At 36.7% G+C, this 14,189-nt stretch overlaps 2 protein-coding genes across 2 annotated transcripts; both read right to left on the bottom strand.

Moving 5' to 3' along the window:
- Positions 1 to 69: 69 nt before the first annotated feature.
- On the bottom strand, positions 70 to 1,809 carry LOC120331660 (coatomer subunit epsilon-like). Its single transcript, XM_039398784.2, has one exon. The coding sequence runs from the start codon at positions 1,736 to 1,738 to the stop codon at positions 842 to 844; it is 897 nt and encodes a 298-aa protein (XP_039254718.1). The 5' UTR covers positions 1,739 to 1,809; the 3' UTR covers positions 70 to 841.
- A 3,401-nt stretch (positions 1,810 to 5,210) lies between these two features.
- Positions 5,211 to 12,496, bottom strand: LOC120330988 (uncharacterized). Its single transcript, XM_039397994.2, has 17 exons — positions 12,478 to 12,496; positions 12,047 to 12,109; positions 11,518 to 11,754; positions 11,204 to 11,359; positions 10,833 to 10,979; positions 10,424 to 10,567; positions 9,954 to 10,232; positions 8,773 to 8,928; positions 8,282 to 8,413; positions 7,853 to 7,978; positions 7,147 to 7,488; positions 6,707 to 6,862; positions 6,508 to 6,624; positions 6,283 to 6,396; positions 5,980 to 6,156; positions 5,725 to 5,850; positions 5,211 to 5,359 (listed from the first exon to the last, which is right to left on the bottom strand). Exons 2-17 carry the CDS (start codon positions 12,090 to 12,092, stop codon positions 5,328 to 5,330), a joined length of 2,487 nt encoding a protein of 828 aa, XP_039253928.2. The 5' UTR covers positions 12,093 to 12,109; positions 12,478 to 12,496; the 3' UTR covers positions 5,211 to 5,327.
- Between the last annotated feature and the right edge of the window lie 1,693 nt (positions 12,497 to 14,189).

Here is a 14,189-nt window from a genome sequence, read left to right as displayed (position 1 = left end):
CTAAATTCAGTTTCTATTACCCAATACAAAAATCAATCGGTATAAATGGTATTCGATTTATTCCATGTATTCTAAAGACAATATTATACATGTTATTATATATACCAGGCAACAAATATACAGATATGATAAGCACCCATCATCCATATCATGAAATAATGCAAATACATTACTTAGGCTACTACCAAATCAAGTCCAGTCATTTCATATTTTAATTTAAAAAAATTTAAACTTTTTATGTGATATTTTATAGCATTGCTCTCAATGAGGCTTTGGCAAAGCATTCACACACAAATAGTAAGGTCTCAACTCCAAATTAAAGAATGGCTAGAATATTTTAGCACATCTAAAGCCAACATATTACAAGATGGTGGGCTTCTAGACTAACCAGGTCTATTCATCATTGGCTTGCTTAGTGAGCATACTCTGATCGAGGCACAAAATACTAGGATGACACACCTAACTTTTTTATCCAAAAAAAATGATTGAAAATCAAAAAATAATGCAAATTAAAAGCGTTATTTTTCATCATCAGTGCTACATAGAGCCAACACATCTCAATTTAAATAGTATAATAGTGATTAATTCCCAAGATTAGTAAATGGTAAATATATGCACTTCTTTAATATCAAATTTCAAAAATTATCTAAAAAATGGGCATATACATTCAATAACCCACACCAAAAGGAATTATTTCAGAACTTTTTCCTTAGTAAATCTGCTCGGAACATGAAAATCATGAGGTGTAAACTTTGCCTGACATCAAGATATTTGAAATATTTAAATATATTTTCTAATTTTCTATTTTTGTATTATTGCAATGTCTTATCAGATTGAACTATCAAGCAGGAGCATATTGCATTGCCAAACGATCAAAGTCATTTTCTTTTGTATTGAAATCTTTGACAAATTTGTGCTTCCCATGAGAATCTTTCAGTTGCGACAGATAACGATTGGTAACTTCAGGTGGTTTTCCAATCTGTTGCGAAAGCACTATCATATTTATTAGAGTTTCAGCACAGTTGCTGTCTTTATCCATTGCTTGCTGTAAAACACCTTCCGCTTCGTCCCATTTTCCTTGAGCTATGAAGCACACAGCTTGACCATTGAGCAGTAACGTGCTACTTTGATTCTTGTCTGCCATTTCTTGAAAAATATAATAAGCATCTTGTAGTTTTTCCCCTCCTACAGAGATATTAAACCACGCCTGTGCAAGTTGAGTCAAGGTTGAATCTTCATCAGTTTCTTGCATTCGTTTGAGTTCTTTTTTTGCAAGATCGAGCCTGTTTATCGCAATGTAAATTTGAATCGAAAGAGCAGAGCACTCCAATGATTCAGCACTGTGAAGGATTCGCAAGGCGGAGTCAAAGTTTTCTTCGTGTGAATATATACTTGCAGCAATTAGTGGTAAAACGGTGTTTTCAATGTCAATATTCCCAGAAAGTTTATTTTCAACTTCTTTCAAAACTTGGTCCTTGTTTGATGAGTCAGCTAAATACTGAGCGAGAAGTTTAACAGCTTGAAGTTCCGATGATCCCAGACTCGAAATTTCATCTAAAACGACTCCAAACTTTTTCTGAGCAATGTATGCACGATACATAAATACATCTCGCTCATTCTTTTTTACTTGGCTACTCACTTTAGCCTTTTGTGCCTCATTGATACATTGTTGATACAAACCAAGATAGAACGCATTTTTGACATCAAAAAGTTCATCGACTTCAGATTGTTGAGACATTTCAAGTTTTTCTATTAAGAATAAGTAGCTATAATAATTAAACCATTTAATGTCTGTACAGAAAGAAGTGATAAGATATGGAAATTTCATAATAAAATAAAAAACTGTATTTGTCTCTTAAATGAGGGCATCTGGCACGACAGCAGATGCGTGGAATTGTGCCATGCTTGTCTCGATAATAATCTAAACTAATCGCGGCCACCACATGTGTTTTTTGCTATAAACTCTCGAATGCTACAGAAAAAAAATTTCAAGAAATCCAATTGTGACGTTTTCAGATTGCACTTTCTTTTCATTTTTGTGCAGTGCGAGTTTGTTCAGTTTGGAAGCCCAGACGGTCTAGTGAATGGGGTTTACACAGGTTTAATAATAAAAAGATGTAGACTAAATGTTGACAGGTTTCGGAATTATGTAAAATCACAGAACCAAGTTCAGAAGTTTAGGGTGGCTTACCCACTTCGCGGCCACGACCTATTTGCGGCCATCAACTTCATCGATCTAATTGATGCCGAAAAAATTAAAGAACCGCGACGATATTCGTCACGCATTATTGTCCACTTGTCTCTGCGATATTACACTAAAATACGGCCACAAACAGAAAAGCTACGACCGAAAACCTGACCGACGATAAAAACAGACCATTTTTTCATGTCGCCAACTACCCATTGTCCCATTAATGAAACTTGAAAATCCATACAAATATAAGAGATAAAAAATGAAACTTGGCAAGGGGGTAGAGTTGTGTTTTATTTAACCATCTTTTAAATATTTGCGTTTCTACATTTAAAGGAGGGGGAATAGGGGGGTGCACATTTCAAATAGGTCAATAATATCTTTGTCGACCAATTTGCGACCACCGTGTTTTTGTCTGTTTGATTGGGAGGGGGAATAGGGAGGTGCACATTTCGAATACGTCGATAATATCTTTGTCGACCAATTTTCGACCACCGTGTGTTTGTCTGTTTGATTGCTGTGATGTGGTGCTTTGTATATAATTTGACGAGTTTTGTTCGAAATGACCGTGTTCTTAAAATATATGACGGTCAGAAATGCAATTAGAAGCCCAATTTTTTCACGCATGGCTGCGCATGCTCTAGTCTCGACGCAGCAGAAACGATGTTCAAAGCTTGAAATTTGTGATCGCACACTGGTCGTTCGGTCGCAAATAGGGTGGTGTAGCCAGTCTGCGGACGATTTCATTCAAACCGCTATAAAACAAAAACCAATATTTCTAACCCCTGGTCGTAGAAAGTTAATTCGAGGTTTAGCGCGTAGAATACATGCCAATGCACCTACGGTGAAAAATTAACGGTTAGAAATATTGGTTTTTGTTTTATAGCGGTTTGAATGAAATCGTCCGCGGACTGGCTACACCACCCTACTTCTGTATTCCAGTATTTCAAAACGCTATACCTGATACGAATATTCGAACTGATAACTATAGTTAAAGAGATTGTTTCATTTTTTTATTACTACTACCTGACTACTGTACCGGTACTATCAGACTGTACAAAGGCAATGTTAAAACTTGAGTCACCGTACAGCCGTAACGTTAGACCGGTGTCTGTCTGTTAAAAATTCAATAAATCACCCCGGCAGTCACTGATAGATCTATATTTATGAAATAAACACTGCGTTATTCTACTATTGTTGACAGAACTATTTCCATTGCGGAAAATGAGAAACCGGGTACGACCCCAATATTACAAAAATACAGAAATAAAGAACGACACGAAACATTCCATGACGATTGAAGTTCGCTGCACTGCTTTGAGACTAGAATGTCGTCACCACTTATAGAAAATTCGAAACTACACGGAGAAATGTTAGATGAATTGTTTTCGGTATTCTGATGATCACCATACCTCTAATTGTTAAATTTTATAATAAAATGTATATTTTTCAATTATTTAATTAAAGAATTTTTAACAAAATAGATTGAATTTTTGACAAAGAGTTCAAGAAAGCAGTAACATTTTCCGCGTAGAACCAGATGTTCTGAGGCGGCGGTCTACGGTGGCTCGGCAGTGTGGCACATCGTGCTAAGCGTTAGGAATACGCTCGCCACCGCATCTGATTAGCCTTCGTGGGATCGCAGGTTCGAATCTCATGCGGGGATGATCATGTGCAAGAGGATTGCTGGACTCCTCGCCGCCGTAGGGTGGTTCACGTAACCGCTGATAGGTTACGCCTTCCGAAAACAAATAACTGGCTAACTAATCCCATACCCGACCTGGACTGGGTAACCAGACGAGAGGCCGTGGTTCGCCATATGATTGAGCCGTCTTATCGGCTTTCCTCTCCCCGGGATAAATATGTAAATCCTATCCAATGTAAAGTTACTATCGATCTCACGCATTGAGGTTATATACACCTCAATGATCTTACGTCGGAGTCGGACATGTGGTGTCTTGGACCGCTTAGGTGCCGATAATTTCGCGCACGGGGCAATCCAAGAATCAGCATTTGGTTGGAAGAAGCCGACAAGAAGACTACAATAAATAAAACTTTGGGCATATATGCAGCACTCTTGAGTGAAAGTACGGGGCGAATGTGTGTTATCTTGTGCTGATGTGTAAATGTGATGCCCAACTCAAGCAAGGTCTGAAGGTAGGTGGTGAACTCAAAAAATGGCGAGCATATCCCGATCAGGAAAGAAGGGAAAGATTTAACAACACTTGTAGCTATTTGTCGTAAGATAGTATTAGCAGGCTAAAGAAGTGGCAGAAAAAGTTCATCGATGCTAATAAGAAGGGCCAGTAACGTAATTTGAGAAATGAGATAGGGGGGAGAATACAAAGCTCTAGTGGAAAAAGGTAATGCTCTGCGGCGAACTGTGTCAGACGCTCCAGGGGGAGCAAGCATTGTCCTTCGAGAAGACAGACGGCAGCCAGGATGCCCAGGAAAGACTTCGATAGGAAATGGGTGATAAATCGTGCATCACTGGGAGCTCGGAAAAGCCAAGCTGAAATTGAGATGGCGCGAGGCTCAATTTTCCCCATCAGACATGCAACAGGAATATTTTTATTTAAACGACGCACGTTTTACTATTTCATAAATTTATCTCAAGTCGAAATAATTAAATTTGTCGTTCCCAAACACATTTGGTCATTTCATTATAGTTCGCAGTTAAATTTTCTTTGCTGCTGCATTCTTAAATATGGGTAGGGGCCTACTGCTGCCTTACTCCAAAGTTTGTTGACTTTAACCGATTCGAAATTGTAATATATATATGTCTATTTACTTGCGATGTGAATATTTTTATCTGTCTTAATTTTAAATATCTAATTGAGATATTTTAGGAGTAACTTTCGGCGAGATGATATGACATAGGCCTACCTTATGACGACCTTTTGTTTTTTTGCAGATTTAAGTACTTGCATTCGAAATTCCAGGACAAATAATCTTTCATATATATATACAGTACAACCTATCTCCCACAGTGAAAACCAGAACAACGATAAAAAAAAAGTTTGCAGATTACATAGTTTAATTCAAATGTTGGAATAATTGGAAATTTTCACACGTCTGAACAAATTTGATCAAAGAGTATATATTTGTCACATATGCAAAATCCGGTTTCATTTCCTCAGGAGTAGCTACCACCGTGCGAGAGATCAACTGAAAATAAAATACAAACTAGATTAAAGCACATCTGAGTTATCACAAACGTCCAGAAATCAAAAAAGTTCATTTCAACCCAGTCCGTTTTTTTCTGTTCCTCGATATATATATCGCATTTGATAATGAATAATAATAATAACTATTTTTTTTTGTAGTTTAATTTTACGACTGAAGTTTCAAACATATACGGTGACGATGCCGATATTACCGAAATTTGAAACATTCTGACAATTTTATTATTCCCAAAATTTCAAGGCTAGTGCGCCATGAAGCAATAAGCTTAACACATCCGACAAAATATCATTTTTTCTTTACTTGAATTTCTAAAATATATATATATGAATAATAAAAAAAACTGCTACCTGCTCCACAATCATCGTAGCATTTTTTGCAATCATATCCACTTGCAGACTTCTCTTCGTTACATGATGGGCAGATCCCGTTGTCTCGTACTAGTTTGTCGCAACTTGTGGCATACACGTTGTCGTCTACGTAAAGAGAAAAAGTAGGAATTTATAAGTTGTCGTAAACTTGCTGCTATCTTGCAAGCGACATTGTGTGACCAATTAAGTTTATTTTTTTGTACTTCAACTTTTTTCACATATCGAATTACTTACCGCAGACTGATTTAATGCACGCTTGACAAGCTCCCGGTTTTGTAGGTTTGCAGCCGTATGATTCGCATTTTTCATGACAGGACATTCCACTCGTCACCTGATCTCCTCCTAGTGCCACGCCCGAATAACCCTGGCTTGATGGCATTGGGATAGGAGAGCCTTGTGTGGAAGGTTTTGCTATAATATTGAATGTAAAAGTATTAGTGTCATTCCAGACTCCACAAATAATAAGTACTCGCAGTATATTCAAAAAAGTAAGAAGTATATATAGCATACAATTTTCACTAATGCAGAATAATGTACCTGGCATGCAACCATCCATGCAGGTGTCGCACTGCTTCTCAGTTTGCGAATGTCTTCTACACGATAAACATGATTCTATTGCTGTTGTTCTGCAGTTTTCATATATGCTGCTCTCTGCAAAAGTTCACAAATTTTTTCTTCATGATAAACTTTCAGAGCTGATAAGACGAGGTCCAACTGGTCACGGGCAATACAGATTGCAAGAAATAACTCAAATCAACTTACCGCAAATTTTGTCAGTACACGCTTGGCACTGTTTTCTGTCTCCGCATTGTGTGTCCGTGCACTTATCTCTGCACATCTTTGCATTCATCATTTTGGTTCTTACTTGCTGCTTTGTAACTGTAAGGGTGAATTTAATTTGTTTTTATCGATTTCAGAGCCAACTTTTGTTATATAGTTAGCAACGATGTCGGTTTCTTACCTTCAGGAACACAACTGTCGACGCACGAGTTACATTTCACTCTCTTTGCCATGGTATCTGCATCAAGAGCTTTGCATTCAAAAAATGCGCCGCATTTCTTATGTGCTTCGAGGCGACATTTGTTGTTGTCGAACATTGGAGTTCCCGGTTTCATCGCTAATTAAAATAGAATAGTATAGATTAATATAAACAGGGACAATAAAAGATGTAATTAATTTAAAACTGTCTCAACTTTTTAGAAGCGATTAACTTTTTTGTGATATATGGGTGTTTGAAACATTGAAAAGCTTCGGATTAATCATGTTCAATTACCGTGTTAACTTGCAACAAACGAAGTTGCGTGGAGAGCGTCTAATGCCAGTCTTGATATTTCCATACATACATTAGTTGCGAATCAATCGAAAACCACATAATTTATGCAGTGTGTTCTTTATACTCACGGCATAGAGAACTTCTACACAAGCGGCACATTGGCTGAAGTCGTTCGCGGAAGTCACGAGTTCTGTTCTCGTCGTCGCAAGCATCTGACTTCATGCAGTTCACTTCAAGACATTGTGCAGAAGAGAGAGGAAGGAATGGTCGGTCCCTGTCTCCACCAAATAGTCTTCTAATTCCGGGACGTTTCACGTCGGTTCCGGGACGTTTTCCGTCGGGGCCTGGTCCGGGACGGCGAGATCCAAATCCTCCGGGTCTGGGAATGCGTTGTCCGCCTTGGCCTGGCTGGCGACCTCCTGGTCTTTGACCTCGGCCTCCTCTTGCGGATCCAAATAAACGATCATCGTCTTTAAAACATGTATTTTTACAATAATATATATATACACGATATGTTTATAGTGATTAAAAGAGCGATTAAAGTTCTCAAACCTAATCCAGTGGCAAACAAGGGGAAATGTATTATTATTAACAACCAACATTCAAGTAAATTGAATATGCTTTATAAAAATATTAAACACCATGCAGGGTGCTGTTCACTTTCTAAAACGAAAAAATTAATTAAAGAATCTAATCTGAAACCATACCAAACATTTTCTGCAGTAAACCTAATAAGTTGCTTTGTTGGGTTTAACCAACACAAACTATATTGTTTGTTTCGTTATTTTTTGTCACATTGAAAGCAGATTATTACAAAATAAGTTATTTCTTTACCTGGATCACATTTCCTCAAGCATTGCATACACTCTGGTGCTCGTCGTAAATCGTCACTGCTTGCACACATTGAACATTTTCCAGTAGAGATTGCATTTTGTCTGCAGTTATGTTTATCTGAGCTAGCTGCAAGCATATTAAATAGTTGATTTATATTTTCTTCATTTTGAGGAATCCAATATTTGCAGCATACAATGAAGGTAAATAATAAGGTTTAATTATTGATATTTAATAAACTCAAAATGTCCGATATTGGGTCTGAAAAATCGATAAATATAGATAACTTGCTACAATATTTAAGCACATTTACTCCATACAAGACTTTCTACAAACAGTCACCTCTATACAAGGCGCTATACTCTTTTATATCTTAAGGGCGGTGCGCGTTAGGGTTGTATAACGGAAACAAACAAACAAAATAATTCTTACATTCACCACATTCCTTTTGAATACATTCTATACATGATCCGAGAATTTTTGTTGGGCATCCGCTTGTTGTTATACAGTTCGATCTGCAGGCTGCGGCCACTGTCATTTTCAATCTTAGTTCTTGTTTTACATCTGTAGAATTTGAACTCTTTATGAACATTTTTTTAATAAAGGCTGGTCACCAATAAACTGGAAGAATTTAACCTATGACCCAGTCTGAAGTTGTCAAATTATTTTTCACCTTGCTGTATTCTTGACAGTATTGTTTCGAGTTTTATGTGAAACCCTATCTACTGTCATATCTAACTTTAGAAAAAAAGCATAATTTCTTCTCAGTATGTCATTCGTTTTTGATTACCCGTGGCCTTGCAAAAAACCTTGGAATTCGGTATCGATAATTGGTGGCAGAAGTAATATTGTATGACTCAGCCAAACTTTTCCTCACTGCTATTTTTGTGTCTACTTGAACAACGTACTCAGAAAATACTTACTCTCGGTCAAGCAATATTCTCTGCATTTCATACATGAATTATGCTTGGCCTGTAATGCCACGGGGAACGGGTTACATCCGGATGCAACGCCACAGCTCACGCTGTTACGATAGCGACAATCTTCAAGATCAAATACAGTCGTAGAATCAGTCACGGCTTAAAATCAAAAATTGCGATAGGTCAATAACAAGATTAAAGGTATTGCTAGTGACATCTTTTTATGAGTACTGTATCTTTTGAAAATATTCAAAGTGGAGTAAATCTTTTATCCTATATCTTTTATCTGCTGTAACATTGGCGTTATAACACATATTGTATGAATTAAACTTTTATGATTAATTGACTGCAAACTCAAATTAGAAAAAATGATGTGATAAATAGACAATGCATAATAAAAATTTAATTAAGCGGGGAACCGCAATAAATATAGTAGGCTACAGCACACTCAGAATTTTAAAACCATGTTTTAATCACCACCCTTACTTACTACACGAAACAAATAACAGCAATGCTTATAGAACAGGGATGGCGAACCTTTTTCAATGAATGGGTCAAAAATTATATTTTTATCGCGGAACAGAAGAGAGTGGGTCACAGATATTTATTCAATGTTTGTATCTATAAAAAAAACTTCTGAAACAAATCATGATACAACAGTTCTGTTTGTGTTGGTGTAGTTTAGGGCTTTACTTATACAGCACTTGTATCAGGGACTTTTTATGGCACTCGATTTTATGAAATTAGAGTACGAAAACACGCATATGAATTACGTTTAGGATGATGTGGCAAATTATTTTACGGTTCCAAAGAATTGCATTGTTATGTCGTAAACGATGTCAGAGCTAATAGCTGAATAAGGGAACACAGCGGTGCAGACATTCGTCCAATATTGGGATTTTGAAAATTACCTCACCGGAAATTAACAATTTGAATATAAGCCATCCCAGCCCTGACTGCTGACGGCACATTATAATAGTTTAGTAATTGTTAGATTAATTTAAGGCCGGTTTTATCACTGCGATGTTAGCATTTTTTTAAATTTTATTCGTGCCTTGGTGGGTCACGAATAAAACGCGAGGGGTCAGTTTGTTACCCGTGGGTCAGTGGTTCGCCATCCCTGTTATAGATGGATTTATTTCTTTCTTAACAGAAGCACTTTTAAAATTTAATGAAATACTCACGACATAATTTGTTGAGACACTGCATGCAATTTCCACCATAATGTTGATGTATTTCGCTTCGTGTTTCCATGTTACAAGTTTCTGAACATCCGTTGGATAAGCACTCTATAACACTTTCAGATAAGTGTCGAATGACTTCTAATGGTCTCATTTCGATTCGTAAATCACTTCGACTACCACGTTCACCATCTCTAGGTGGTCCTCGACGTCCAGGGCCGTCTCCACGGTATCCATCACCTCGATCTCTACCTCTTCCAGAGCCGTCCCTTCTGTCACCATCTTGAATAAAACAAATTATTATAAACCACGAAACAGTTTATATTGTGAAAACGGCGCTCCAGAAGTATGTGCACCAAGATGGCGCACAACCTGATAATCCTAACCTGGTACACATACTATGTTCAGGTTGTGTGCCATCTTGGTGCACATACTTCGGAAGCACCGTGAAAACTGCTATCAGTACATGTTACCTGGACCACATGCATCCTTGCATTTACGGCATTTAGCAACAACTTCCAAACTAGTCGGCGCAACATTTGTGTTAAGATTCTTGCATGTGGGACAATTACCAGAACCAAAAGCTTTGTGAACGCATTCGAATGCTCGTCCATCTCCTGCAGAAAAATCATGGAAGATTTCATATAAAATATGTTTCAATATTGAGCAATTCGTATACAATTATTTACAAATTATACAGTATATGACGTCATCCAACTTTTAACTGAAGAGGAGATTGGGTGAAATATCTTGCACCGAGACCCTCAAAGCCTCTTTCGAAAATGAATTTGGAATCGGGTAACAACAGAGATACAGGAAAAAGTTGGGGAATGTTGGAATCGTGAAATCAATTAAATAGAACATTTTTCTATTCCGACCCACCACATTGCTTCTTCACACATTCCATACAGGATCGTGGTGGCTGTCTTGGGCATCCATGCGTTTTGTCACATGTTTCTCGGCAGCTCTTTCCTTTTTGTGCTCCATCCTTTATTTGTTTCATTCTTTTCTGAATATTTTCTTTCAATTCTTGATGATGTGCATAACAGAAATGAAAATAAATAACTTGAGATTTTCATAATTCATACATTTGACGGAGTCATGGCGAGGCGATACGTAGTAAATTTCTTTCTTTAATTTAAAGCCAGTTCATATCTTATTGTGGTGCTTTTGAACTGTGATTGCGATATAATCTTAAATATGGAACTGGAATTGCACTAAAAATTACATACATATATTCATGAGTTTGTTACCTTTTGGCAAACAGCCATCTCTGCATTTCAGGCAGTTTGAAAAAAATTGTTGGTCTGCTGTGGTGTATATTGGGCATGATCCAATATTAGCGCACGATAAATATTTCGAAGCCGGGCATTGGTCCTGCATAAAACCAGGAACTTCTTCGTCGTAAGCTGTAATTCAGTGCATACTTTTTTGAAGACTACATTTTGTGTGTTCAAGTTTCACAAACAAAATATGAAATAGTCTAAATAATTAGAAACTAGTAATAAACATCGAAACTATTAAAAAATAGTAAAAGTATGAGATGAATTAAGTGTAGTATACTCACGGCAATGAGAATCCAGGCATGCTTTACAAGTTTGCGTCATTCTAGATTGTGATAAAACATCACAACGTAAGTTTATTGCTGTACATGATCGAAGACAAATTGAAGCTGGAGGTGGAAGAAATCGCAGGACGCCTCCTGGTCCTGGTCCACCTGGAGGAGGACCTCCACCAGGGCGAAAACCACCAAAACGTCCGGGTCCAGGTCTTCTACTAAAGGGTAGAAACTGACCACTGATTCCTTAAAAACAAAATATTTATCGAATTGCAGCATGCATCCACTTAACATATAGTGAAACCTGCAGTGCACTTAAATACATGGTGCCTAATTATTGGGTAGAATAAGTTAATTTAGTTTGTCAACTACCATATTTGAATATTGTCGTTAGCCATGTAAAATCCATACCATGGTAATCGTAAGATGTTTGTACTTCATTTCGCTTTGGCATATTCGCCAAATTAGCAGGCTATTCGTTTAAAGACAATAATATTTACCGATTGCTGCTTGCAATTTGACGAAATAATCAATTTACCTTGTGTTGCCAGAAGAAATACTCCCAGACCTAATATCACGTTCATTTTTCTTTTTGTATTCTCTGTATATTTTAGTATAAATAAAAATATATGTGTTAAATTTGCCTTCCGGCGTAAGGATCAGTATAGGACACATGAACACTATCAGACTGTAAGGCGTTTCGTTTTTTCTTTCCACAGAATGTTGCAAAACTTTGTCTCCAAGCTCAACTCTGGTTGTTATAACTAATGAACGAACAAGTCAGTTTATTTTTGGGTACGTAACTTCAAACATGATTTAATGGCGACAATATTGGTCGGGTGGTCGGTTTTGATCAATATTTTACTTCTTTAAATTAAGACAATTCACGGTAAAGGTATTGGCGTACGCTACACGCTCATACTTTTCTGATACTTTTAAGCGGGAGTGTGAACATATGGTGAGACATACCAGCATATTCTCATTTTATCACCGCCCAAATCTATACACTTTCACACTGAGAGAACTTGTAATTCTACGGACATGCATTGTCACAAGTTGACAATACAAGAATATCTTTCAAACTCGGTGTGACTTTGCTCACTGATTCGTCTGCTTATATACTCAATGTCACTTGAAAAAAGAAAACGATGCGCCCATTATATAATATACGATTCTATTATTAGCTCAATATTGAAGTTTTTAGTATGTATTCATGTCTTAATAGAATACTACTATGCTTAAACAAGTAGCATGATCGTTTTTCTCAAAGTAACACCGATTACTATTTTAGCAAATGCAGTTTATCCTCTCAGTGACGGCGCTCCGTGACGTAATAACTGCTGAAGCAAACACCAGTTTTCTATTTTTGCTGCAAAGTTACTCGAAACTGATATTTTATTATTTATTTCTAAATAAGCCGAAAAGATTTTTGATAATGGTAGCCCTAAGTTAAATATGTAATCTATTCCGGCAAACTACTTTAGTTACTAGCATGTTAGCCTACGGCAAAGTTAAGTTGTTCACGTGAACTTCAAATTTACTGGCAAAATTAGATTTTATTTTGACAAGTAAAGCCAACGCGGAATTAGATTAAAGCTCATGATTATTGAGTTTGATAACTCAATGAAATCCATCAAACACTCAAATCAAAAAGAGTATCGTAAATGGGGTATCGGGTTGTAGCAATATACGCAACTTGGTGGAACCATGCAGTTTACCAGTTCTTGGCACAAGAACGAAAGCTCAAGAAAATTGTAGGAATTTGATGAAATACGAAAATTATGTTAATGCTAAAAATACGAATGAACACTTTATGTTATCATGACGTGAATTTTGTTTAAAAACTAGAGTACTGGAGAAGAAGATGATACCCATATATACTTCTATAAATAAGCACTACCTAAATAAATCCGTTTTCAATTCGTAGGCCCCTATTTTTAATTCAAATTAGAGCCGGAGGCAAAATCGTTTAAATAATGAAGGCGCGTAAATCAAACGTGATTTTGAATTCAAATTCAATGTTTAAATAGATTTTAGGTCCGTTCCTCTTTGTGTAATACGAGATATATGGCAACCGTGGACCACGTTCCTCCATTGTGTGTTACTAATTATTTTTAAAACAAAAACGCCTTCCAAGTGCTCAGAACAGACGGTAAAACTACAAAGTGGGGTAACTGCTGGAGATCCACTGTATGATTTCAGCCATTGGAAGAGGCAGCCATTGCCTTTTTGAGTAGTGTATACCTTTGATATGTCAATGTAAAATTCAACTCCATTTACATGCTTCTTGTTTACCAGAGACATGAGAGCCAAATGGTCAATTAGTTGTGCTATATATTTCAATTTTAAAAACAATCACTCAAGTTTTCAATCACCGAGTATATATGCACGATCACATTTATAGATACGCTTTGAAAGTTGATGACACATTAAAAATAGATGAATAAGGTTGTTACAATATCAAGTGTTAGAAATAAATAAGTTATAAATAAAAATTTGTTTTAGTTGTTTCGCAGTTATTTAATTGTCTCTATAAATCCGATAATTGAGTGATAGGCCGTGTGACGTAATTTTGACGTAGTATCTCGGTAGAGAGACTATCGTAAACATTTCTATAAATAAAAAGCTAAATATACTACATTTCAAAAAATATTTAAAATTCGAATTAATTATGCGTTCAA

Source organism: Styela clava, chromosome 6 (assembly GCF_964204865.1).
Source record: "Styela clava chromosome 6, kaStyClav1.hap1.2, whole genome shotgun sequence".
In the NCBI taxonomy this organism is placed as follows: domain Eukaryota; kingdom Metazoa; phylum Chordata; class Ascidiacea; order Stolidobranchia; family Styelidae; genus Styela; species Styela clava.
This window is presented reverse-complemented; position numbering and strand designations above follow the sequence as displayed.